Consider the following 26,124-nt stretch of genomic DNA (forward strand, 5'->3'; position numbering starts at 1 on the left):
ATGGGCAAAGATCTTGAATAGATATTTCTCAAAAGAAGACCCCAAAATGACCAAAAGATATATGAAAATGTTCAATATCTCTAATGAGCATAGGAATGCAAATTAAAACCACAGTGAGATAACACCTTACAGTAGTTAGACTTTTGGCTACTATCAAAAAAGATGAAGGATAACAAATGTTGTCAAACTGGGACCATTCTGGAATCCTAATTACACATATGTTAGAATTTTCTCTGCATCCCATATGTCTCTAAATGTTCTTTTATGTATTTTTATTCATCTTGCTCTCATTATGTCAATTTGGATATTTCCTACATACTTATCTTCCAGTTCACTATGTATCTCTTATACAATACCTTGTCTGATGTTAAACTCATGCCATAAATTCTTAAAGTCTTATAGGTATTTCATTTTTCAGTTATAGAATTTCAGTTCTTTTCAAAACACATTCTAATTCTTTTGTGAAAGTCTATAATTATTTAAATGTATTTTCCCCATGTTTTCCTCTATTTCCTTGAACATATCAATCATAGTTATATGGAAATTCTTTTTAGTTAACTCTGATATCTGAATCACTTACTGGATTAGTTCTATTGTCTTTTTTTCATCACACAGTCCTTTATTTTACTTTTTCTAGTTACTTTCTTGAATAACAGACATTCATAAGAATTTTGAATATTAGCCCCTTATCGGATATATGATTTGAAAATAGTGGTTCAAAATTATCCTTTTCTCCAGAGGGTGCACCTATTCATTTGCTCAGGAGTAAGAGTGGAAGCTGGTCCTGCTAACTTAAAGAAGTTGTGCTGAGTCAAGGCTTAGTTTACAACCAATTCACCCTTGGTCCTCTGGGATTTTCATATGAATGCTTGGATTATACAGGGAACTCTCACCTTGGAAGGTACTAAACTCAAATTTTTGTCTCAGTGGACTGTGGAAAGCCTGTTCTTTTTCAGAGGTTTTCTGTTTAGTCTTTTTTCCCATTTACTTGAGCAGCCTCAGAGTCCAGCAAATGTTCTAATGGGAAAGCTGGCTGTGTGCTTAAGGATGACCTCAAAGGCTCCACCAGAAGTTTTCCTGGTTTCTTGCACCCCACTGGCAATTCTCAGTTGTTATATGCTAGGCACAAGGGAAATGCTTAAAATGAAGTGTTTTAGAAAGACTGAAAAATCTAGAATATTATATTCTAGGCAAATTCTAACTGAAAGAATATAGCAGTGAACTTTTAGTTAAAAAGGAATTCTGTAATCATGGAAGAGAATTAGAAATCAATCCCCAAAATATAGACATCTTCCATATATTTGGAATTTTAGAAAAAGAAAATTTAAAACTTCATAAATATAAAATAAGTAAAATAATTCATGGACAAAACCTGGAAATCACAAAACTGTTAAGGGTGAAGAGAGCAGTCCTGGTACCCTGTCTCACTTGGTTTGTCAAATGGCCTCGAAATTCCCACCCGCTGCTGAACATGATGGCTTACCATGAGTGTGATTAGCTTGGCAATCAATTCACTTGGAGTTAATCAGAGAGGTCATTCTGGGTGAGCATAACCTATCAAGGTAAGTAGCAGAGTCACATTCTTATGCTGGTTTCTGAGGAAAAGAGTAGCCAGCCATGTTCTGAACAGCCAGTGCAGAGGGTCAGCCTCTAGGAACTGAAAGCTGAGCCCAGCCAACAGTAAACCATAACCCAGTCAGATCATTGGAAAAAATGGAATTCTGCCAAATTCTTGGATGAACATGGAAGAAGACCCTGGGCCCCAGATGAGAACTGCATCCCTGGCCAATAATTTCATTGCAGCTTTTCTCTGTGAGACTCTGAGCAAAAGACCCTAGTAAGCCATGCCCAGACTCCTGACCAGTGGAATCCTTGAGATAATAAAAATGTGTTGTTTGTTTGTGGTAATTTGTCACACAGCAATAAAAAGTAGCATGCCTTTTCTTTCTAAACACTACCCTGGTGGGGAAGGGATTATATATTTGTCATTCAAGTATAGACAGTGCAGTTCTGGCCTCTGGCTAACTACTTGAAATCTATTTCCTGGTCCTCTACCCCTTGTGTGAGGTGTGTTCAGGTTGAGTTATACAGTGTCAGTACATTATCCCATCACTCCCTATGAGTTCTTTCTCTATTTCAAGAGCACAGGTAATTTACTTTCTTATGTTAAAGTATGCTATGCATTTTTAAATTATTTGAAATATGTCTACCATCTTTGTATGCTTGAAGTTGGAGAGGAAGGTTTATGCATGTCTTCTCTGACATGTAGGCCCCCAAATCCCAAATCACTTTTAAATTAGCAAGAATCTTCAATCTGCAATAAATAGACCAATAAAATAGATTATCTTATATATAATAATACAAAAATAAAATTTTTGTACCTTGGAGGAGCTAGTGTCTGCTCTAGAAACTCTTCAATTTTAATGAAGTCAGTTTTCAATTCCTTGTTATACACCAGGAAGGGAGGATTGGTACCTGGGGCTAAGTCCTTCAGCTCTTCAGGTTTCCTATGATTATTGAAAATAAAGAGTTAGGCCTTTAGATAAAGTACACATCATACACCAGAGGAACAATGTGATATTCAAACACGTGTGTCCAACTTATTTCACTTAAAAGGATGGTTTCAAGGTACAACCATTTTCTTAGAAATAAATGTCTCAAGTTTATCCTTCTTAATGGCAGAGTAGTACTCCATTGTATAAAAATTCACAAAAGTGTAAAAAAAGGGCCAAAATGCATAATAGATATTGGGAAATGGGGAGAAAATGTTCAAATGGGAAGGGGAACAAGAGAGGGGGTAGGGGGAAAGAAAAAAAAGAGAATAGAAGGAAAAATGGAAAGAAAGCTTTTGTAAATAAGGAGGGGAAGAGGGGTTGAAGGAAGGTGGGATTGGGGAAAAAAGAAGAATCAAGATATATTATGTAGCTGAGTCACGCGGAGGACGCCGAATCGGCCCGCTGCAGACAGGCAGGTCTGTGCACACCCTGCCAAGGTCCTGAGTCACGCGGAAGACACCAAATCACCCCACTGCAGACAGGCAGCCACCTGATTCCACATTACCAAGGCGCAGAGGACACCAGACCACCAGACCAAGGTACTGAGTCCCACTGTTCCAGGCCCAGAGATAGGGGCTTCTGAGCCGTCGTCCCACTGCTCCTGGTCCAGAGGAAGGGGCTTCCCGGTCACCATCCCTCCCGCTGCTCCCAGCCCAGAGGAAAGGGCTTTTGGGCCACCTTCTGTCCCACTGCTCCTGGCCCAGAGGGAGGGGCTTCTGAGCCACCATCCCACTGCTCCTGGTCCAGAGGAAGGGGTTTCCCAGCCACCACCCCTCCGGCTGTTCCCAGCCCACAGGAAAGGGCTTTTGGGTCACCATCCCTACTGCTGCTCCCGGCCCCTGTCCCACCTCACCCAGCTCAGAGGAGGTAATCCGTGCAGGCGCTAACAGCCCCCCGCCCCAGTCAAAATGAGAAAACACGTAAATAAGTCTCAAAACCAGACTTCCAGATCACCTACAGTAACCCCAAATGGAAATGAGATGGAACACTCTGATACTCAACCACTTGGACCCACTGAACTGGCAACAAAAGGGGATCTGGAAAAACTGAAATCAGAAATAATTTCTCAGATAACAGGAGAAATTGTGCCCCTAGTGCAAGACATGATTAATAAATCTAGACAGGAGCTCAGGAACATGATGGAATCCCAACATAGGAAAAAAATGGAATCCATAAAGCAGATGCAAATAGATTTCCAGGACATGAAAAACTCCACTGAAAGTCTACACAGCAGAATGAGCCAATGTGAGGACAGAATTTCAGATATAGAAGATAAGACTGCAATTAGTGACCAGGAAAAGAAAAATTGCATCAAAATTATAAGGGAACATGAGAAATCAATCCAGCAGCTGCTAGATGGTGCAAAGAAGAATAACATAAGACTGATTGGGCTCAATGAAGAAACAGGAGAGAGTGAAGATGACATAAAAAAATCTCTTCACAGAAATAATGGCAGAAAACTTCCCAAGCAGGGAAAAAGAGCTTGACATACAGATAAGTGAGGCATATAGGACTCCAAATAGCCTTGATCCAAAAAAATCTACACATAGGCATATAATTGTTAAGATTCCAGAAACACAACAGAAGAACAAAGTTCTCCAAGCAGTCAGAGAAAAGAAACAAATCACATACAAAGGAAAGCCCATCAGAATCACAGCAGACTTCTCAACACAAACCATCAAGGCAAGAAGAGCTTGGAGTGACATATTCCAAGCCCTAAAAGAAAACAGCCTCCAACCCAGATTGATGTACCCTGCAAAACTATCTTTCAAAATGGATGGAGAAATAAGATACTTTCATGACAAAGAGCACCTTAGGAACTTGGTGAATACCAAACCAGCACTCCAAAGAATTTTACACAATATCCTAGGAACAGACATTGAGGATCAGAACCCCAGGAAGCAAAGCAGAATGAACTCATCTGGCAGGACAAGAAATTAAATGTAAAGGGGGAGAACCCAACAAAAAGAAAAAGTCATGGCAATGACAAGTCAATATGTTTCAGTTATAACCATCAATGTTAATGGTCCCAACTCACCAATCAAAAGAAATAGACTGGCAGAATGGGTCAAGAAGCAAAATCCAACAATATGCTGCATACAAGAAACACACTTAATTCAAAAGGAAAGTCATAGATTGAAAGTTAAAGGGTGGAAAACAATACTGCATGCGACAGGAACCCGAAAAAAAGCAGGAGTAGCTATCCTCTTGGCAGATCAAGTAGATTTCAAACCAACACTGATTAAGAGAGATGAAGAAGGACACTACATCTTTGTAAAGGGAAGAATCCAAGAGGAAGAGATGACAATCATAAATATCTATGCACCAAACACTAGTGCACCCAACTATATCAAACAAATACTAACGGGCATGAAAAGTCATATATGCACTAATACAATTGTAGTGGGGGACCTCAACACCCCACTGTCACAAATAGATAGATCAACTAGACTAAAAATAAGTAATGAAATAGTAGAACTCAATCGAACTCTTGAACAAATGAACTTAACAGATGTTTACAGAGTCTTCCACCCCACAAAATCAGAATACACATTCTTCTCAGCTGCACATGGGTCATTCTCAAAAATAGACCACATACTCACACATAGAACATGTTTAAGTAAGTGCAAAGGAATTGAAGTTATCCCCTGTATATTGTCAGACCATAGTGCGATGAAATTGGAGATCCATAGCAAAAGAAACTCAAAAAATTTCATAAACACGTGGAAATTGAACAACACACTTCTGAATAACCAATGGGTCACAGAGGAAATTAAAGAAGAAATCAGACAGTTCCTTCAATTAAATGACAATGACAATACAACATATCGGAATCTATGGGACACAATGAAAGCAGTCTTACGAGGGAAATTCATAGCAGTGAATACGCATATTAGGAAAACAGAATGAGCCCAACTAAATAACCTGATGCTGAACCTCAAGCTCCTAGAAAAAGAAGAGCAGGACAACCTCAAAGCTCATACATGGGAGGAAATTATAAAGATCAGAGGAGAAATCAATGCAATGGAGACTAAGAGAACGATACAAAAAATCAATGAAGCCAAGAGTTGGTTCTTCGAAAGAATCAACAAAGTTGACAAACCTTTAGCCAACCTTGTCAGAAAAAGGAAAGAAAAGGCCCAAATCCATGCAATTAGGAATGAAAAGGGTGAAATTACAACAGACCCAGCAGAAATCCAGAGGATCATCAATACCTACTTCCAGAACCTATATGCCAATAAGATGGACAACACAGAAGAAATGGACAGATTTCTAGATACATACGAATTACCAAAGTTGAACGGAGAAGACCTAAAAATTCTGAACAACCCAATATCAACCAATGAAATTGAAAATATAATTAAAAACTTATCAACTAAGAAAAGCCCAGGCCCTGATGGCTTCACTGCTGAATTCTACAAGACATTTAGAGAGGAACTGCTGCCACTACTGTTAAAACTCTTCAATGAAATTGAAAGGGAAGCAATACTCCCAAATTCATTCCTGGAAGCAAGCATCACCTTGATCCCCAAAGCAGAGAAAGACCCAACTGAAAAAGAGAATTATAGGCCAGTCTCACTAATGAACATAGATGCAAAAATCCTTAATAAGATACTGGCAAACAGAATGCAGAAGATCATCAAGAAGATCATACACCCTGATCAAGTGGGATTCATCCCAGGGATGCAGGGATGGTTCAATATATGAAAATCAATTAATGTAATACACTGTATCAATAGAGCCAAGGACAAAAACCATATGATTATCTCCATAGATGCAGAAAAAGCATTTGACAAAATCCAACATGCATTTATGATAAAAACCCTACACAAAATTGGAATAGATGGTCTCTACCTCAAACTGATAAAAGCCATCTGTGAAAAACCAACAGCCAATATCACACTAAATGGTCAAAAAATGGAAATCCTTCACAAGGAACAAGACAAGGATGTCCACTATCACCACTCTTGTTCAATATAGTTCTGGAAACATTAGCCATGGCAATTAGACAAGAGAAAGAAATAAAAGGAATAAAGATAGGTAATGAAGAAGTCAAATTGTCATTATTTGCAGATGTCATGATACTCTATATAGAAGACCCCAAGAACTCCACCAAAAGTCTTCTAGACTTAATAACCAGATTCAGTCAAGTAGCTGGTTACAAGGTCAACACACAAAAATCAATAGCTTTCTTCTACACCAATGACAGACTCACTGAGAGAGAAATAGGGCAAATAATTCCTTTCACAATAGCATCCAAAAAACTGAAATACCTAGGAATCATCCTAACGAAAGAAATCAAAGACCTCTTCTCTGAAAACTATGGCACTCTGAAAAGAGAGATTGAAGATGATATCAGAAAATGGACAGACGTCCCCTGCTCCTGGGTAGGAAGGATTAATATAGTGAAAATGGCCATACTTCCAAAACTGCTATATAGATTTAATGCAATTCCAATTGAGATCCCAGCAGCATACTTCATAGACCTTGAGAAAACAATCCAAAAATTCATTTGGAGCAAGAAGAGACCCAGAATAGCAAAAGCAATTCTAGGTAACAGAGACATGGCAGGGGGTATCACAATCCCCAACCTGCAACTCTACTACAAAGCTACTGTGATAAAAACAGCATGGTACTGGCAAAGAAACAGACTTGAGGACCAGTGGAACAGATTAGAAGATGCAGAAACAATGCCAGACACACTCAGCCATCTCATCTTCGACAAAGGAGCCAAACACCCTCACTGGAGGAAAGATAGCCTCTTTAATAAATGGTGCTGGAAAAATTGGGCTTCAACTTGCCAAAGATTAAAACTAGACCTATATCTCTCACCATGCACTCAACTAAAATCAAAGTGGATTAAAGATCTAAATATTAAAATAGAAACGCTGAACCAGTTGGAACAGAGGTTAGGTAGAACCCTTGAAGACATGGGTGTAGGAAAAGATTTTATGAACAAAACCTCAGTTGCCCGTGAACTAGCACAAACAATCAACAAATGGGATCTCTTCTTATTAAAAAGCTTCTGCACAGCAAGAGAAACCACCAACAGTGTGAAGAGACAACCCACAATGTGGGAAAAAATCTTCACCTGCTCTTCCTCAGACAAAGGTCTACTATCTCGAATCTATAAAGAACTTAAAAAGATCAGACCTCCTGAATTTAAAGACCCAATCCAAAAATGGGCATCTGAAATGAACAGACATTTCTCAGACACAGAAGTAGAAATAGCAAATAAATACATGAAAAAAATGTTCAACATCACTGGTCATTCGAGAGATGCAAATGAAAACAATGCTGAGATTCCACTTCACTCCAGAAAGAATGGCTGCTATCATGAAATCAACCAATAACAAATGCTGGCAGGGCTGTGGGGAAAGAGGAACCCTGCTCCACTGCTGGTGGGAGTGCAGACTGGTGCAAGCACTGTGGAAATCAGTATGGAGATACCTCAAAGAACTAGGACTGGAAGTCCCATTTGACCCTGCTATTCCACTGCTGGGGATCTTCCCCAAAGAATTAAAAGAATCATACCACAGTGATATATGTGCACCCACGTTCATAGCAGTGCAGTTTGTAATAGCTAAAACTTGGAAACAGCCCAAATGCCCACCAACTGGAGACTGGATAAAGAAAATGTGCTTTTTTTTTATAAAATGGAGTACTACTCAGCCATAAAAAATGAGAAATTAGAGACATTTATAGCTATGTGGATGCACATTGAGGCAATACTCTTAAGTGAAATAAATAGGACACAGATGTGTAAATACCGAATAGTTTCTCTGGTGTGAGAAACTGAAAGTGTAAATAAGGACTAAATGTATAATAGGTCATGTGAAATAGGAAGAAAAGGGGCAAAGGGGAAGGAAGTGGGAGGGCTAAGGGAAAAGATAGAAGGGAATGGGATTAATATGAGAAAATGGAAAAATAGGAACAAAATCTTTGTAAATAGGGAGGACTGGAGGGGTTGAAGGGAGGGCTGGGCAAAGGTGAAAAACAAGAACCAAGAGAGACTATGTAAAGGTGCAAATTTCCACTGATGAATGTCATTATATTGTATACCTAAAATGTACCAATGATTAGAATGAATAATCGATAATGTAAAATAGGAAGAAAAGGTCCAAAGGGGTAGGGGTAGTGGGAGGCACAGGGGAAAGGAAAGAAGGGAAAGGAAAAAATGATGAGAAATGGGAAAAATGGAAATAAAGTCTTTGTAAATAGGGAAGGGTGGAGGGGGTGAAGGGAGGGCTAGGAATGGGGAAAAAATAAGAACCAAGATGCATTATATAAAGGTACAATTCCCAATGAGAAATGTAATTGTGTTGTATACCTACAATGTACCAATAAAAGAATTTAATACAAAAAAAAAGATATATTATGTACAGGCACAATGATGAATGTGATCATTATGTATATCTAAAATGTACCAATAAAATTTAAAAAGTGAAAAAAGTACACATTATACAAATACCAACTTTCAATTCAATCTGAATTTCCAGAATTTAACATGTCATGATTTCCCTTACCTGGTTATGTCAACGGTAGTCACATTAAATTTAACTCCTTTAAGCCAGAGGATCATGAAAAGACGTTGGCAAAAGGGACAGTTTCCAATGCTCTCTCCATCACTTCCAGCCTGTTACAGTAAAGAATAGTCTCAATTCATTAATTTATTTGTTCAAGTATGTATTGAGTTCCCATTGGGAAATAAACTAGTTGCTGGAGGCAAAATTGGAAGTTTTTAATGTATGGGCTAAGAACAATAATGAATCCAAAGGGGTAGGGGAGGTGGGAGGGGTAGAAGAAAGGAAAGAAGGGAAAGGAAAAAATATGAGAAAAGGAAAAAATGGAAACAAAGTCTTTGTACATAGGGAGGGGTGGAGGAGTTGAAGGGAGGGCAGGGGAAGGGGAAAAAAATAGGAACCGAGATACATCATGTACAGGTACAAAATCCCAATGATAAATGTAAATGTGTTGCATTCCTAAAATATACCAATAAAAGAATTTAAGAAAAAAGAAAAATAATGAATCAATCCCATTATATATAAAGTTACAAGTGATATGAGCATATAATAAATTTTATAATATTACCAAAATTTATATAACTATTTTCTGGTTGATAGAAATTTAGGATATTACAAATTTTTTACTATTCTAAATACTTCCATGACAAATAATTTCTGGCCATATGTTCTTTGACCATTTGATTTTTTTTTGTATAAATTATTTTTTCATGGCTGTTTCCCACTTTTAGGAGGATGACTTTTTCTTTTATTGATTTGGAAAAATTATATATATACTAAAGACATTAACTTTTTGTGACATATGTTACATATATTTTTAAAAACTTCATTTAAATTAAACTTATATAGCTGGGGATTTAGCTCAGTGGTTCTGCCACCTGCCTCGCAAGCACAAGGTCCCGAGTTCAATCCCCAGTACAAAAAAAAAAAATTAAACTTACTTAAAATCCATTGTTCTTTTCCTCTATGCAATTTTGTTCTTCTGATCTGCTTAGATACATCAAGTTTACAGAAAGCTAATTTTTTACTTTATTTTCTTATTTTGTTTTTTCTATAAAGACCTATCATGTTTTCTTCTAGTACCATTTGGTTGTGTATTTGGAATTTATTTTTTGTATGAGAGGTGTACTTGGACTCCTCATTTAGTATTTTTTAACTGTTTCTGTTTGTTTAACAAATAGTTAATAGTTGTCTTACACCATTCATTAAAAAACACAACTTTCTCCTATTGATTGAAAACAGCAACACACTCTTCTGCTTTGAAATTTTATACATATTTAATTAACCTGTGGACCTTCTGTTCTTCATTCATTCATTCATTCACATACCCAATAAATATTCACTGAACATATTGCATATTTAACAAATACCAGCATATATATATGCTGTTAAAATAAAAATACCCCCAAGCTAACTCTCATTTTAAAATAGAGATAAGTTCTTTGAAGAAAGGAAGCATATTTCATAGGTGTGAAACAGAGAAGTCTATATATCTTTTAAGGAAAGCCTTTGCTGAGGAAAGTGTCATTTAAACATTTTAAAGGAGTAAGAATTAACTAGGTGAATGGGCATGAAGAGGTCATTCTAAACATATATAAGAGCATGTGCAAAGGCCTTGCAATAGACTTTCCCATGGTATATATAAGGGACTGAGAGGAAGTCAGTGTAACTGATAAGAGAGTGAGGGAGAAAAGATAAAAATCCATGAATTCATCAAAGCTGAAAGCTGCTTTTCAAAGGATCTGTTAAAAAATGTGTCAGAGACACAGGGACCTTTCTGAGCTGATGGAAATATTCTATATTTTGATTGGAGTAGTGGTTATATATACATATAAGTTTGTCAAAAGCCATTGAGCTATATGCTTAAAATGGGTACATTTTTCTTTATGTAAATTATACTGATAAAGTGTATTAAAATATAAAAGCTCAAAAGCAAAACCCCCAAAATCCTGAATAAATGATATTAAGCAGGGGTTGTAGACAATGCAATTACCAATGTAACAGTAGGACAGTGGGAGGGGCTAATTGAGAGATGATGTAGAATAAGATCCTTGGAAGAGAGGAAGCAAAGAATCTGAGCTATCAAGGTGTTGGGTCACCTTTATAGGTATTAAAATCATCAAGAATTAGGATGACTAGTACTGGAAAGATTGACAATGATCCTCAATAAATAAGAGAGAATGACTTGGGGTTTGGAAGACTACAACAATAAGGAGAGGTAATGGGTGACTCAGCTTAGCTATTTGTCTTGACAAGGGAGGTAGACTAGTTCTGGAAACATCAATGGGGAGTGAGAATAGCTAGTGGACACCTACCCCAACTCCAGGCTCAACAGTAAGAGGGGTGGAGAAGAAAAGTCAGCCATTTGTTGAGAGGGATATAGCTGAAGTAGTGTCCTCATGCGAGACCTAAGTTTTTAGGATTAAGTTTCAATTAATTTCAAACTAAATTTCAGTCCATTTTCTTTACTTTATATACAAACTTACTCTTTCTTTAGGGCCCCTAAGTTTGTGAATTTGCTATGGACTGAATTGTGTCCCCTCCCCAGATCCATATGTTGAAGCCTTACCCTCAGTGTGATGGTATTTGGAGATGGGGTGTTAAATGGAGTCCTAAGGGTGGGGACCTTGTGATTGGATTAGTGACCTTATGAGAAGAGATGCCAGAGAGCTTGTTCTCTTTCTCTATCATGTTAAGACACACAGAGAAGGTGGAGGTCTACAAGTCAGGAAGAGAGAACCCTCAACAGAATACAACCATACTGGCAGCCTGATCTTGGACTTCTGGCCTCTAGAACTGTAAGAAATAAATTTTTGTTGTTACAGTCACCCATTCTGTGCCATTTTGTTATGGCACTCTGAGCTACTACCTACTAAATTGCCCAAGATAGACAATTGGGAAGCATCCTTCTAATTTACCACCCAAATTGAATCCAACACTAACTTCTGTCAATTTTACCTACTAGGTATCTTCCAAATAAGTTTAGTTCTTTCCTTTGCCATGGTCATTCATTCATTCATTCAATGTTTATTTGATGCTTGGTGTCTGTGAGGCACTGTTAGGTGTTAACTACCCAAGTCTGAGCTATTAGCATCTCTCATCTCTTAGACCCAATTTTTTCTGTTTTGGCTCAGTCACTTAGCCACTAGTATGTAGTGGCTCTATGTATGTAGACTCTAGAAGGAAACAAATGGTGCTTCATTTTAAAGACGTTTTCATCTGTTATTTGTAACAATATTAAGGTCCCAGAAGCCCTGGACATAACTTTTGTGCATAATTTTCTGGAAAATTTTCCTTTCCTTGGCAATGAGTATGACTGAGGAAATATTTATTGTTGCTGTTTCCTGATGTCAGGGAATGAATAGGTATGGGAAGAGGCTACCAACCTTGGCAGCTGCATTTCCTTTGTAACAGAAGTCAGACTAAGCATTTAATCAGAACTGGGTTTAGTGAGGAAAACATGATTAAGGGTGGGGACCAGGAAGAAGAATGAAGTTGATAATAGATGTGGCAGGAAGGGTGGATCACCTTTGGCAAAGGGAGAGTCAAAATGCTGATGTGTGGGGGAGATGGAGTAAAGTTTCACAGGAAAATTCAAGTTTTTCTATTTATTTTATGGTTATTTAAAGTAGCATCACGTAAATTTTTAGGATATAAATCCCCTAGTTTAATTGACAAATTACTTACCTCAAGTATCATTAGCTGACAAAGACAAGGTGTGGTCATTTGCAAAAACATTTTTTCTCCTTATGTCTGTGATCTAAGTTTATAAACTTGAAAAAATATATTAGCAACAATAAGCAACATTTACTGAGTGCTTACTATGTTACCAACTACTGTTATTTCCGTACTTGTTTCATTTAACTCTCACCATGGGGTAATCCTTTGAGGTGGGCTAAATGAGGAGAATATATGTGTACACTCAGCTAGTCAAGAGCTAGTAACACATAGATTCTCCTCATTTAGCAAATTCAGGACTATCTCCTCCAAAATCCACACTCTTAAATACTTCTTTCTTCTATCTAACAGTTCCCTTGGATTTTAAAATTAATCAGTCTTTATGATAGTCTTTAAAAAGCTTGAAAATGGTCTGAACATTCAGAGTAAAGTATAACCTCTTCCTCCTTTCTTACAGTTATTATAAAAGATTTTGACACAATAATTACATTTAGAATTTGGGCTCAAATATTTGACTCCATAATTGTATGTATAAATCTATCAAAACTTAATTTTATAGTGATTAATAGAGAATGCAAACATTCAATTTAACAATGAATATCAAACAAATAAGATGAGCCCAACATTTAGATAAAATAAAATGTACATTATAAACTCCTTTGTTCTTAATTCTTGGATATAAATCTTGTCAAATCATTCAGAGTTAAAAGGCAATGTGTTCACTGACTACAATGGTGTGATATAGAATAGATCTGTACTTGTGACAGGAAAGTAGGAATCCAATCAGTGGTATAGGGAAGTAATGTTAGAGTTTTTAAACAATAGCAAGAGCTAGGGTGGAAATCATAGATTGATTTAATCTTTACCATTGGTAAAGAACAATGCTTTTGAAACTTACCCATTAGCATTTTTTTTACTGTTATCCACTCTTATATCCCCTCCCAGTATTTTCCATGAAATTTCTAGAGATCTGTGGAACATACCATAAAGCAAAGCAAAACAAAACAACTGGGCCAGATGTTACTCATAGCTCTTTCAGAAAATCTGTAATTTGTTTTAATGTTATTAAATAATTAAATAAGTTTACACCTAAATCATCCTATCTGATGAAATTCTGGAAAGTTTTACTAAATCTTGCCCAATTGAAAACAGTTGAAAGAAATCAGATGTAGCTATTTTAAAGGATTGAAATTCTAACTCTTTCATTCACTAGTTATATGATGTTGGGCAAAGTTGCTTAGCTTCTCTTTTCTTTAAATTCTGTATCCATAAAATGGGGTTAGTAATAAACTACTTACTATATTGCCTGCCCTGTAATAAACACTCAATAAATGATAGAGTAGTTTAAACTGAACATTATTTTTTAAATCAACATTTGCTCATTCAAAGTGTAATTTGATAATCCCTCTCATCCATATTACTTTCCAAATATAGGAAATCTAGGAAGATAAACACACATATCAATATCACCAACAACTGACTTGAGAATTAATTGAGTGAACAAAATTTAGACAAAAGGAATTGGGTACCCTACCTTTTGGAAACACTATCTCTTGTTTGAAACTGGTAAATGTAAAAGTTTAGTTAGAAAATTAAGGCTAATTTTTATACTGTCTGAGCAGTCACATGTTTTACTATAACCCAGAGATAGAGGAAGGAGTTCTTACATCCCATAGCCCAGCAAACACTTATTTGGATTACTTAGTTATGGAGGAATTCAAGGTTCTCTGTTATAATTTTAAAAAGACAGGTTGATGATGTCCTTGGTGTTGCCATGTGACCAACTGTTAAATAATCTAAAATGGCTGTAACACTATTACTTTAGCCGATAGACATTTAACTTAACATTTGATAATCTTAATATATTTTATGTCTTTGAAAAGCCATTAGGAGGCTATAAGGTTTTAGGAAAAAATTGCCTAAACTTTATTGTCTTACTATATTTATCTAGAAGTGATGAGGACAATATTATAATATTGTAATAATTTAAAATTTGTGTGTAGTAGTAACTGTTACCATCACTACTACTGATGATGATACTAGTATGACTATAATTCATAGTAGCGTATCTCCTAAGTTGATGTGAGGCCAAATGAAGTAACACAAGTAAAATTATTTAGAAGTGTTTAGAAATGGACCAGGTACAATATAAGAATTTCTTTTTACTATTATTGTTATACTATCTTGAATATTTTTAATGGTCCAGAAAAAAACATGGAGAAACTAAACAGTGTAAGAAAGGATTTAGGAAATTATTTTTCACTTGGAGTAACCTACACAAAATTTTTTCTTGATGAGTTAATTTGGAAACATGTTTCTTTTTCCTGCTTTAGGGGTTTTCCGAAGTACTTTTCTGAAAAGTTAAGACATATTAGAAAAAAACAAACCTTCAGAATGTACCAAAAAGAGGAAGCACAGCATTCTAAAATGCCTCTTCCTTGCATAACTGCACACAAACTCCTGCTCCTTTCTTCCACAATATACATGTGACTCCTTTGCAATGTTTGTTCTTTGTGGGAGAATTTTAGAAATTTCTGCCTGGACTGTGAGGGAATAAAGTTCTCAAGCCATTGTTTACCATCTCCTCCACCCATTTAGGTCTTCCAAAATCTATCTCATACAGATTGTGATATCTGGAAAGCCCTTTTAGGATGATTTTGTCAGGCTCCTTCATCGTATAGCTGGAGAAACAATGCTCTGGAGGGAGGAAGGTAGGTGATTTTTCCAAGTTTTCATAGGAAGCCACTGAAAATAAAATTTAGTCGTTGTGACTGTCAACCAGTCTAGTGCTATTTCCCCTATATCATTTTGCCTTTTTTCATATGAGATCTGTTTCCCCATAGTTATCTGGGAGTAGTCAAACACCCAGGCATTCTTCTAAGACTCAGACTAAGAAAATAATTATAGAATTCTTTCTTATCTGTAGCCCAAACATTGAGGATTTTTTAGAAGCTGAAGTACAGTGTAAAGAAGTAATATATTCTGTAGGCTGTTATTAGAGCTAGAAAACTTACCTTCACAAAAAGCTCAATTTCAGGGTCTGCTTGAGTGCTGGGGCTCGCCATCTTTTTGTTTTTACTGCCGGTTTTCAGACCCCTGCCTCCTGCAGAGGCTGAAATACCATGGACTCTTCTTCCAGTTGTATCCAAAGGTTCAAGGAATGTTGGTGCTTTAAGAGAACAGTTTAGCTTGTAGTGGGCTGAGTCAGATCTGGGCCCAGTCTCTCGTGATGAGAGGTAGGACACAGAAATTCTAGACGCTTAAGAGCAGCTCTTGAATTTGTTTTCTTTCTTCCTCTTGACCTAACATTTGAATCAAGGAGGAGCCCAAGGGGTGTGTGTGTGAACTGGCTGGTTAGAAGGGTGGGGGTGTTTCCAGAGTGGCTTCAATGCCATGAGTCAGCAGAGTAGACACACACACACACACACGCAGTGCTGGCATCTATGTATCAATATGACCAGATGATCTCTAGAACCTCCCTTTGAGTCCTGGGCTCCATGCCCAGAAAAGGGACTCTTATTACTGTTCCTGTAACATAGCAGCTTTTCGAGGAAAAGACAGAAATGATTTGAATAATTATTATTATTATTATTGTACTGGGGATCGAACTTGGGAACTTGTCCTTGCGAGGCAGGCAGTGGAACCACTGAGCTAAATCCCCGGCCCTGAATTTTTATTGAAAATGATGTTTATCTAATGATACAGTCCAAAAAGGGTTAAAAAAATTATACTGCATCAAATAACTCCACCCCTAACATTACTGCTCACACAGTCAGATTTCTGTTCTGCATTGCAAATTTCACTTCTCTAGTATAACTTGGGATTGTTCACTTCAGTGGTAGAGTCTGGGGGCTTCTTTAGTGTACTCCTCCTAGTTTTTTATTTCTTGGAAGTGTGGGCTGGGTCATATTATTTCCTTGTTTTGCTCCCTGTATCAGGAACCACAAGTAGTTTGTTATCTCTACTTGTCAATGCAGAGAACTGAAGTGAAATATCCAAACTGATCACTGAATGTCTAAGACATTCCTGGCAGCTGTGTATTCTGCCTGCCAGACATGAGGTGGGGTGGGGGCAGGACTAATAAACCTCTTTGGTGGCAAGAGTCTGTTCCTGCCTGGAGCCAAACTGAACATAGATCCATCAGTTGGGCAACGTCATCGTCCTCTTTCTATAACACCAAATATCCCCCGTGCTCATATGGGCTTACGTGAACCTACCTTTGTCCTGTGTAGATTTTCAGTATAAGAGACTTGGTAAAACCCACCCTGGGCCACACCTGCAAGTTCTAGGCAAGGAGTTCCTGATATATACATGGGTGTTCTTCTGGGTGAGGGAAGGGCCTGATGATTTCTCAAGTAGTCCGAGGGAAATCGTGCTGGACATCTGTTGAACAGACATCAGGGTGAGTTTAGGACTGGCTGTTTGGCAAGACCTGGTGGCTGCTTTGTTTGGCCATGTTTTACAACCTATCCATCTGTCTCTGTTCTGTTCCTCATACTTTGTTTATTCACTCCAAAGATGATCAATGAATGCCTAGTCTGTGGCAGGATGCTGATCCTCTCATTGCAATCGAAAGCACCGCGGAACACAATACATTTAGGAATTCAACCCTAAGCATGCTCAGTAGGAGGCATCGTCACTCTCCTCCACTGTCTGTATCTAATTAGTATAAAATCCTGTCACTTCCACATCCCGAGTATTTTAGAATATCATCCAGTTCTAACCTCCACTACTCCAAATTTCAAGCCAGCAATATTTTTTCATTTTTACTTTAAACTGCCAAATAATTGCCTGACCCTCAGCCCTCGTCACTGCCACTGCCATAACATCAGACAACAGACTAATGAGCTCTGTGTGACCTGTAAAAATTATCAAGGGGATGAACTTTTTTCTCTCTTTGGTTGTTTTGGAAATTTTTTAATGAGATAGCATTTACACAGCATAAAACTGGCCTATTTTAGGTGTGCACCACAGGGATTTTTAGTAAATTTATTAAGTGGTGCAGCCATTACTGCCATCCCTATTTAGGCATTTCCATCATCTCAGTGCAATCTCTCTTGCCTGTTTGCTGTCCATTCTCATTAACACACCTGGAAGAAGGCAACCCCTAGTCTATTTTCTGTCTCTGTGGATTCTCATTCTAGACATTTCACAGCAATAGAATCATATAATATGTGGCCTTTTCTGTCCAGGTTCTTAGGTCCATATTATAGCTGGAATCAGTACTTAATTCATTGTCGTAGATGACTAACATTCAAGTGTATGGATAGACATTTTGTTGCATATTAGTAAAATAGAAGAGTGCGATTGGTTTTGGTTTATTCATATGTACATATAATATATTTGGATTATTTTCATCCTCATTACTCTTCTTTTCCTTTCCTCCCTTTTCACCTAGTCCCCTTTATAATCTGTAAACATCTGCCTTCAGCAGCCTCTCATCTCCTTTATTTTTAGTTTTTTAGATTATTCCTACAAAACAAAACATGTGATATTTAACTTTCTGAATCTGCTTATTTCACTTAACAAGATGGACTCCAGTTCCATCCATTTTCCAGAAAATTATATGATTTTGTTCTTCTTTATGACTGAATAATATTTACACCGTGCATATATACCATATTTTCTTTAGTCATTTGTTGATAAGCATCTATGCTGTTTCAGCAACATATTATTCATCTTTCTCATTTTTGGGAGAAAATACCAGACTTATAACTTAATGGAGGAAGGTCTTATTTTTGCTCATGGTTTTAGAGAATTCAGTCCCTGGTTGGCTGCCTCCATGGCAGAAACACCGTGGAAGGGCATGGTGGAGCAAAGCTGCTTAGCACACAGTGGCCAGGAAGAAGAACAGAGAATAGTGCCAGATAGGAATGGGTGAGGGACCAAATATGGACTCCAAGATCATGCTTCCATGACCCACCAGACACACCCAGAAGTGTGCTTTACTAATCCCAGAGGTGGCTCACAAGCCAATCAAGTTGACAATCCACCTTAATATTACATACCACCCCTTGTCAACTTGACACCCAAGCACTTCTCCTTAAATACAAGATCATAAATTCCACCTAACATTATACAACTGCCCCACTGTATTAGTTTTCCTATCACTGGGTCACAATACTCTGCATCCACAACTTAAAGGAGGAGAAGCTTAAGTTTGCCAATCTTTCCAGGGTGTTCAGTCCATGGTAATTTGGCTCCAAGGCAGAAATATCATGATGGAAGGTCATGGTGGAGCACAGGAACTTAGTTCATGGCAGACAGGAAGCAGATCAGGGGAATACCACCAGAGAGAATGAGACCAGTGATCACATATAATATACAAAGTCATGCCTCCATGACCCACCCAGACATACCCACAAGTGTGCTTTACTAATCCTGCAGGCATCTCTTAATCCAATCAAGTTGATGTGTCATGATTAATAGTCACCTCTGCATACAACTGGAACACAATAATCTCTTCCCCAGAGTCTCAACAGTCCCAGCATTACTAAAACCTCCACATTCAAAGTTTCCCCTAAGACTCAAGGCAAAGTGTTAGCTGTGAACCCATATAAGAATAAAAAACAAGTTGCGTATTCCTAAAGCAGAATGAAACAGGGTAAATAATCTCATACTGAAAGGGAGAAATGGGATAGAAAAGAATCAGACCAAAGCAAGACTGAAACCCATCCAGACAAACATCTATACTGTAGTTCCATATCTGGAATCCTGAAAATCTGGTGGTAAGATATGAGTTCCAAAGAGCTTGAGCAGCCCTATCCCTATGTCCTTGCTGGAGAGCACACATGGCCTCTGTCTTGGTGTGGCTTCAATCAGGTCCAGCAGCTTTTCTCAGCCAACCTTCAACATTTCTGTCGTCATTGACTTCCTGGCATCTCCACTACACCTTTGGCTTTGTTGTCACAGCTTTATGCCCTGTCCTCTTAGGGGCTTTTTGCTTGGCCTGCAAGGCCTTCCTATGAAATCTGGCTGGAAGCCTCCCTCCATGATTCCATAACTCTCACACTCTTCATGCCAGTAAAACCAGCATCAGCAAAGTCAGATGCCAGTGTGGGCAGTAGTTAGGGTACCATGGGCCATTTCTGCAAAGACTTCTCAGTTCCTGTGTGGCTGAGCACAGTAAAATGAATCCTGGGGATCCAATTCCTTAAGTGATCTTTCCTGAGCAGGGACATAGGTGCTGTCTTCTCAAATTAAAAGTTCATAGCTTTGCACTCTTGAACCTGCAATTGGTGGGGTCTTGCCAATTCCAAATAACCTTCAAAGCATTCATGTCACTGTACAAAGTGCTTTGTTTCTTTTTAATGGAGCTAATTTCTTTAATAGTTACACTTCTGATGGCTCCAACTTTACAGATAGTTCTTTTTGGTCCAATATTTAAGTTTTTCTGCTCTGCTTTTTGCCCTTTATTCTTATTATAAGTCTGGCTAAAAGCATCCAGCAACACCCATGCCACAGATGGAATCTTTGGCTTCCTTGAAATTTCCTCTGCAAGATCAATTAGTCCATAGCCTTTAATCTCAGTCTCCTGCAATGTCTCAGGACATGGACTAAATATAGATAATATTTTTGTGGGAGTGTTACAAATATGGCCTCTAATCAATGTCAATGAAGTCCTTATTCCCAAGTGAAACCTCCTAAGCCTGGCCTTTATTGTCTGCATTCATATTAGCATTCTGGTACTCTGAGCTCTGACTAATATCACCCATCAGGTTCTTCTTATTCTAGGGCCTCTCTAGCCCACATTTCTAAACTTGTCCAAAATTGCCCTGCAAAACAATTCCAAAGGCTTCTAAACTATATAGTCAGGTATACTCAGCACAACAACTCCACTTCCAGCACCAATTGTTCTACATTAGTCAGATTTCCCATTACCTGATACCCACAACTTAAAGAAGGAGATGTTTTACTGGGTTCACAGTTTCAGAAGATTTTCTCCATGGTTGGCTGGTTCCAAGGAAGAAACGTTGTGGTGGAAGGACTTTATGGAGCAAAGCTGCTTAATTCACAGCAGCTGGGAAGCCAAGCATAGAAATAGAGAAGAAAGAGGAGGGACTAAATATAGACTTTAGGTCATGTCTCTAGGACCCATCTAGACACATCCAGAAGTATGATGTTTTTAATCTTCTAGGTGGCTCCCAAACCAATAAAGTTAGCAGTCTGCCTCTACCATCACACAAAGTTTAGGTATTTTCAGTTCTGCTGGAATAAACATGAGTGTACATGTAGCAGTACAGTTTGATGATTTAATTCTTTTGGGAATATAATAAGAAGGATATACATGGGTCAAATGGTATTTTATTTTTATTTTAGGAGGACCTTCATACTGATTCTCATAGTGGCTGTACTAACTTATGTTCCAATAACCAGTGTAAAAAAGTTTCTTTACCCCTGTATCTTGGCCAGTAGGCATTGTTTTTGAAACCCCCTACCCCCCCACCCCCATACCAGGGATCAAACTCAGGACTTTGTGCTTGCCAGGCAGGCAGGGTACCACTGAGCTACATCCCTGGCCCTCTTTCACATTCTTGGTGATAGCCATTTTGACTGGGGTTAAATATAATCTTACACAGTTTTGATTTTTATTTTCCTAGTGGTTAAAATATTGAACATTTTTTCCATGTACTTGTTGGCCATATACTTCTTGAGAAATGTCTACTCAATTGATTTGCCCATTTTTTGGAATCATTTTTCCATTCTTTATTTATTCTAGATATTTGTTCTCTATCAGAAGAGCAGCAAGCAAAAAAAGTTTCCCATTGTGTATGTTGTCTTTTCACTATGTTGATTGTTTTCTTTGCTGTGCAGATATTTTCTAGTTTTATGTAGTCCCATTTGTTGATTCATGCTATTTTATTTCCTGTGCTGTTGGGATCCTATTCAGGAAGTCTTTGCCTGTGCCCATGGCTTTAAGTGTTTCCCCTATGTTATCTTCTAGAAATTTCAAAGTTTCTGGTCTTATACCTATGTCTTTGATTCATTTCAATTTTATTTTAGTACACAGTGAGAGATATGGATCTAGTTTCAATCTTCTGCAAGATTTTCTAGCACATTTATTAAAGAGGATGTCTTTTTTGCAATGTATGTTTTTGGCCACTTTGTACAAAATCAGATGGTTGTAGGCATTTGGATTTTTGTCTCTGCTGTTCCATTCCACTGATCTACGTATCTGTTGTTGTGCCAATACTGTGTTGTTTTTGTTACTTGGCTTTATGGTATAACTTGAAATTAGGTAATGTGATGCCTCCAACTTTGCTCCTTTTTGGTCCACACTGCTTGGCTATTCTGAGTCTTTTGTATTTCCATATCAATTTTAGGATTATTTTTTCTAGTATCTTGAAAACGTTCTTCGTAATGTAATAAGTATCATGAAAAACCTGTAGATTATTTTTAGTAATATGGTCATTTTAACAATATTAATTGTGCTGACTCATAAACAAGGGGAGGTGTTTCCTTTTTTAATTAATTAATTATTTATTTATTGGTACCGGGGATCGAACTCTGGACCTTGAGCTTGTGAGGCAGGCGCAGGAACCACTGAACTAAATTCCCAGCCCCTTTTTTTGAAAAATTTATTTTTTCAGTGTTCTGTAATTTTTATTATAGAGTTCTTTTCACCTCTTTGGTTAGTGGTATTACCAAGTATTTTTTTTAAGCTAGCGTGAATAGAATTGTTTTCCTGATTTCTGTCTTGGTGGGCTCATTATTAGAAAACCCACTAATTTTGTGTGTTGGTTTTGTATCCTGCCGCTTTGCTTAATTTGTTTATCAGATCTAAGAGTCTTCTGGTGGAGTTCTTTGGGTCTTCTATATAAAGAATCATATCATCTGCAAATAGAGAAAATTGATGTCTTCCTTTCCTATGTGTATCACTTATTTCTTCCACTTACTTCCTTAATTACTAGGGCTAAAGTTCAAAATAGTACATTGAACAGAAGTGGTGAGAGTGGATACCCTTGTCCTATTCCTGATTTTAGAGGAAATGCTTTCAGTTTTTCCCTGTTCAGTATGATATTGGTTGTGAATTTGTCTTCTATAGCTTTTATTATTTTCAGGAAATATCCTTCTATGTCTATTTTCATCAGGGTTTTTAATCATGAAAAGAAGTTGAATGTTGCAGTGACTCACCTTTATAGACCATTAGTTTGTATCTTCTCACCTCCTCAAGATCAAAAAGTCTTAATTTTCATATTTTAAAGCTCTTGAATATCCTGTTTATTGATTTTTGTTATTGGATTGTTACCATCTGAATGTTCTAGTACATCTACCTTGTCCTCAAATATTGATATTCTTTCTTCTGATTCATCTAACTTACTGACAAAACTTCCAATTGATTTTTTTACTGGATTTGAGGTTTTCATTTAAAGAATTTCTGTTTGGTTCTTTTTCAAAACCTCTATCACTTTACTGAACTGGTCTTTCATAGCCTGCATTTCTTTTCCTTAATTCATTCAGCTGCTTATTTGTATGTACTTTGATCTCAATGATCATTTTAATTTTCATTTAAAAAATTATTTGTCTGCAATTTCATCCACTTCAGTATCTGTGAGGTTAGGTTTGGGGGACATGAATATTTAGAGGGATTTTCTTGCTTTGTTTTCTCATGATTCCACGTTGGGGTTTTTTTTGCTTAAATTCTTTTATTGGTACATTTTAGGCATACAATACATTTATATTTATCATTGGGTGCTTGTACCTGTACATGATATATCTTGGTTCTTATTTTTTCCCCATTACCTGTGCACTTTTCACCCCCTCCACTCTTCCCTATTTACATAGAATTTGTTTCCATTTTTTTCTTTTCTCATAATTTTTCCTTTCACTTCTTTTCTTTTCCCTTCCCCTTCCACTTCCCCTCCCCCTTTGGACCTTATCTTCCTATTTCAAATTATCAATTATTCATTTCAATCATTTTAATCCTTATTTACACTTTCAGTTTCTCACACTAGAGAAACTATTCAGTATTTACACGTGTGTCCTATTTATTTCACTTAAGAGTATGGCCTCAATATGCATCCATTTAGCCATAAATGTCTCTAGCTTCTCATTCTTTATGACTGAGTAGTACTCCATTTTAGAAAATAACCCTACATTTTCTTTATCCAGTTTCCAGTTGATGGGCACTTGGGCTGTTTCCAAGCTTCAGTTATTACAAACAGTGCTGCTGTAAACATGGGTGCACATATATCGCTGTGGTATGATTCTTTTAATTCTTTGGGGAAGATACCCAGCAGGGGAAGAGCTGGGTCAAATGGTACCTCTAATCCTAGTTCTTTGAGGTATCTCCATACTGATTTTCACAGTGGTTGCACCAGTCTACACTCTCACCAACAATGGAGAAGGGTTCCTTTCTCCCCACACCCCTGCCAGCATTTGTTATTGGTTGATTTCTTGATAGCAGCCAATCTTTGTGGGGTGAGGTGGAATCTCAGTGCTGTTTTCATCTGCATCTCTCAAATGACCAGTTATGTTGAACATTTTTTCATGTGTTTATTTTCTATTTCCAATTATTTGTTTGAGAAATATCTGTTCATTTCAGATGCCCATTTTTGAATTGCGTCTTTGAATTTACGGAGTCTGATTTTCTTCACTTCTTTATATATTCTAGATAGTAGTCCTTTGTCTGAGGTACAGCTGCTAAAAATTTTGTCCCACATGGTAGGTTGTCTCTTAGCTTTGTTGGTAGTTTCTCTTGCAGTGCACAAGCTTTTTATTTTTATTTTTTATTATTTTATTTATATATATATATTTACTGGTACATTTTAGGTATAAAATACATTTACATTTATCATTGGGTGTTTGTACCAGCATATGATGTATCTTAGTTCTTAGTTTTTCTCCCATTACCTGTGCACCCTTCACCCCCTCCACCCTTCCCTATTTACACAGACTTTGAGTCCATTTTGTTTTTTCTTTCTCATAATTTTTCCTTTCCCTTCTTCCCTTTCCCCTTCCCCTCCTGCCATCCGCGAACCCTTGGACCTTTTCCTATTTCAAATTATCAATTATTCATTTAAATCATTTTCATCCTTATTTACACTTTCAATTTCTCACACTAGAGAAACTATTTGGTATTTACACGTGTGTTCTATTTATTTCACTTAAGAGTATGGCCTCAGTATGCATCCATTTGGCTATAAATGTCTCAAGTTTCTCATTCTTTATGGCTGACTAGTACTCCATTTTATAAAAAGTCCACATTTACTTTTTCCAGTTTCCAGTTGATGGGCACTTGGGCTGTTTCCAAGCTTTAGCTATTACAAATTGTGCTGCTATAAACATAGGTGCACATATATCGCTGTGGTATGATTCTTTTAATTCTTTGGGGAAGATTCCCAGTAGGGGAATATCTGGGCCAAATGGGACCTCTAGTCGTAGTTCGTTGAGGTATCTCAATACTGATTTCCACAGTGGTTGCACCAGTCTGCACTCCCACCAACAATGGAGAAGGGTTCCTTTCTCTCCACACCCCCGCCAGCATTTGTTATTGGTTAATTTCTTGATAGCAGCCATTCTTTCTGGGGTGAGGTGGAATCTCAGTGTTGTTTTCATCTGCATCTCTAGAATGACCAGTGATGTTGAATATTTTTTCATATATTTAATTGCTGTTTTTACTTCTTTGTCTGAGAAATGTGTGTTCATTTTGGATGCCCATTTTTGAATTGGGTCTTTGAATTTGGGGGGTCTGATTTTTTTAGTTCTTTATATATTCTCGATAGTAGACCTTTGTCTGAGGTACAGCTGCTAAAAACTTCTTCCCACATTGTAGGTTGTCTCTTAGCTCTGTTGGTACTTTCTCTTGAAGTGCAGAAGCTTTTTAATATGATGAGATCCCAGTTGTTGATTCTTTGTGCTAGCACCCGTGCTACTGAAGATTTGTTCATAAAGTCTTTTCCTATGCCAATGTCATCAAGAGTTCTACCTAACTTATCTTCCAGGAAGTTTAGTGTTTCTGGCTTAATATTTAGATCTTTAATCCACTTCAATCTTAGTTTAGTGCACGGTGATAGGTATGCATCTAGTTTTAATCTTTGGCAGGTTGAAATCCAGTTTTTCCAACACCATTTATTAAATAGGCTATCTTTCCTCCAATGATGGTGGTTGGCTCCTTTGTCAAAGATGAGGTGGCTGAGTATGTCTGGAGTTGTTTCTGCATCTTCTAATCTATTCCACTGATCTTCTGGTCTGTTTCTTTGCCAGTACCATGCTGTTTTTATCAGAGTAGCTTTGTAGTATAGTTTCAAGTTGGGGGTTGTGATACCCCTGGCCATGTCTCTGTTGCCTAGAATTGTTTTTGCTATTCTAGGTTTCTTCTGCTTCCAAATGAATTTTTGGATTATTTTCTCTAGTTCTGTGAAGTA

General features: G+C 37.4%; 1 protein-coding gene across 3 annotated transcripts in view; it reads right to left on the reverse strand.

Moving 5' to 3' along the window:
* The window catches only part of Clic2 (CLIC family member 2), a 92,739-nt gene that overhangs the window by 23,913 nt on the left and 42,702 nt on the right, over nucleotides 1–26,124 (reverse strand). For all 3 annotated transcript variants that reach the window (XR_015448431.1, XM_087204136.1, XM_087204137.1), the window contains 3 exons: nucleotides 15,772–17,140; nucleotides 9,083–9,192; nucleotides 2,382–2,507 (listed from right to left, as the gene is read on the reverse strand). Coding sequence is in view for 2 of the 3 variants with exons in the window: in XM_087204136.1 (XP_087060262.1) it covers nucleotides 2,382–2,507; nucleotides 9,083–9,192; nucleotides 15,772–15,822 (287 nt within the window). In the remaining variant the exon portion in view is untranslated. The remainder of the gene's footprint in view (nucleotides 1–2,381; nucleotides 2,508–9,082; nucleotides 9,193–15,771; nucleotides 17,141–26,124) is intronic.

This window comes from Heterocephalus glaber, unplaced genomic scaffold (assembly GCF_053883595.1).
Source record: "Heterocephalus glaber isolate CG9 unplaced genomic scaffold, H.glaber_assembly_v1.0 deba00001863, whole genome shotgun sequence".
Taxonomy (NCBI): domain Eukaryota; kingdom Metazoa; phylum Chordata; class Mammalia; order Rodentia; family Bathyergidae; genus Heterocephalus; species Heterocephalus glaber.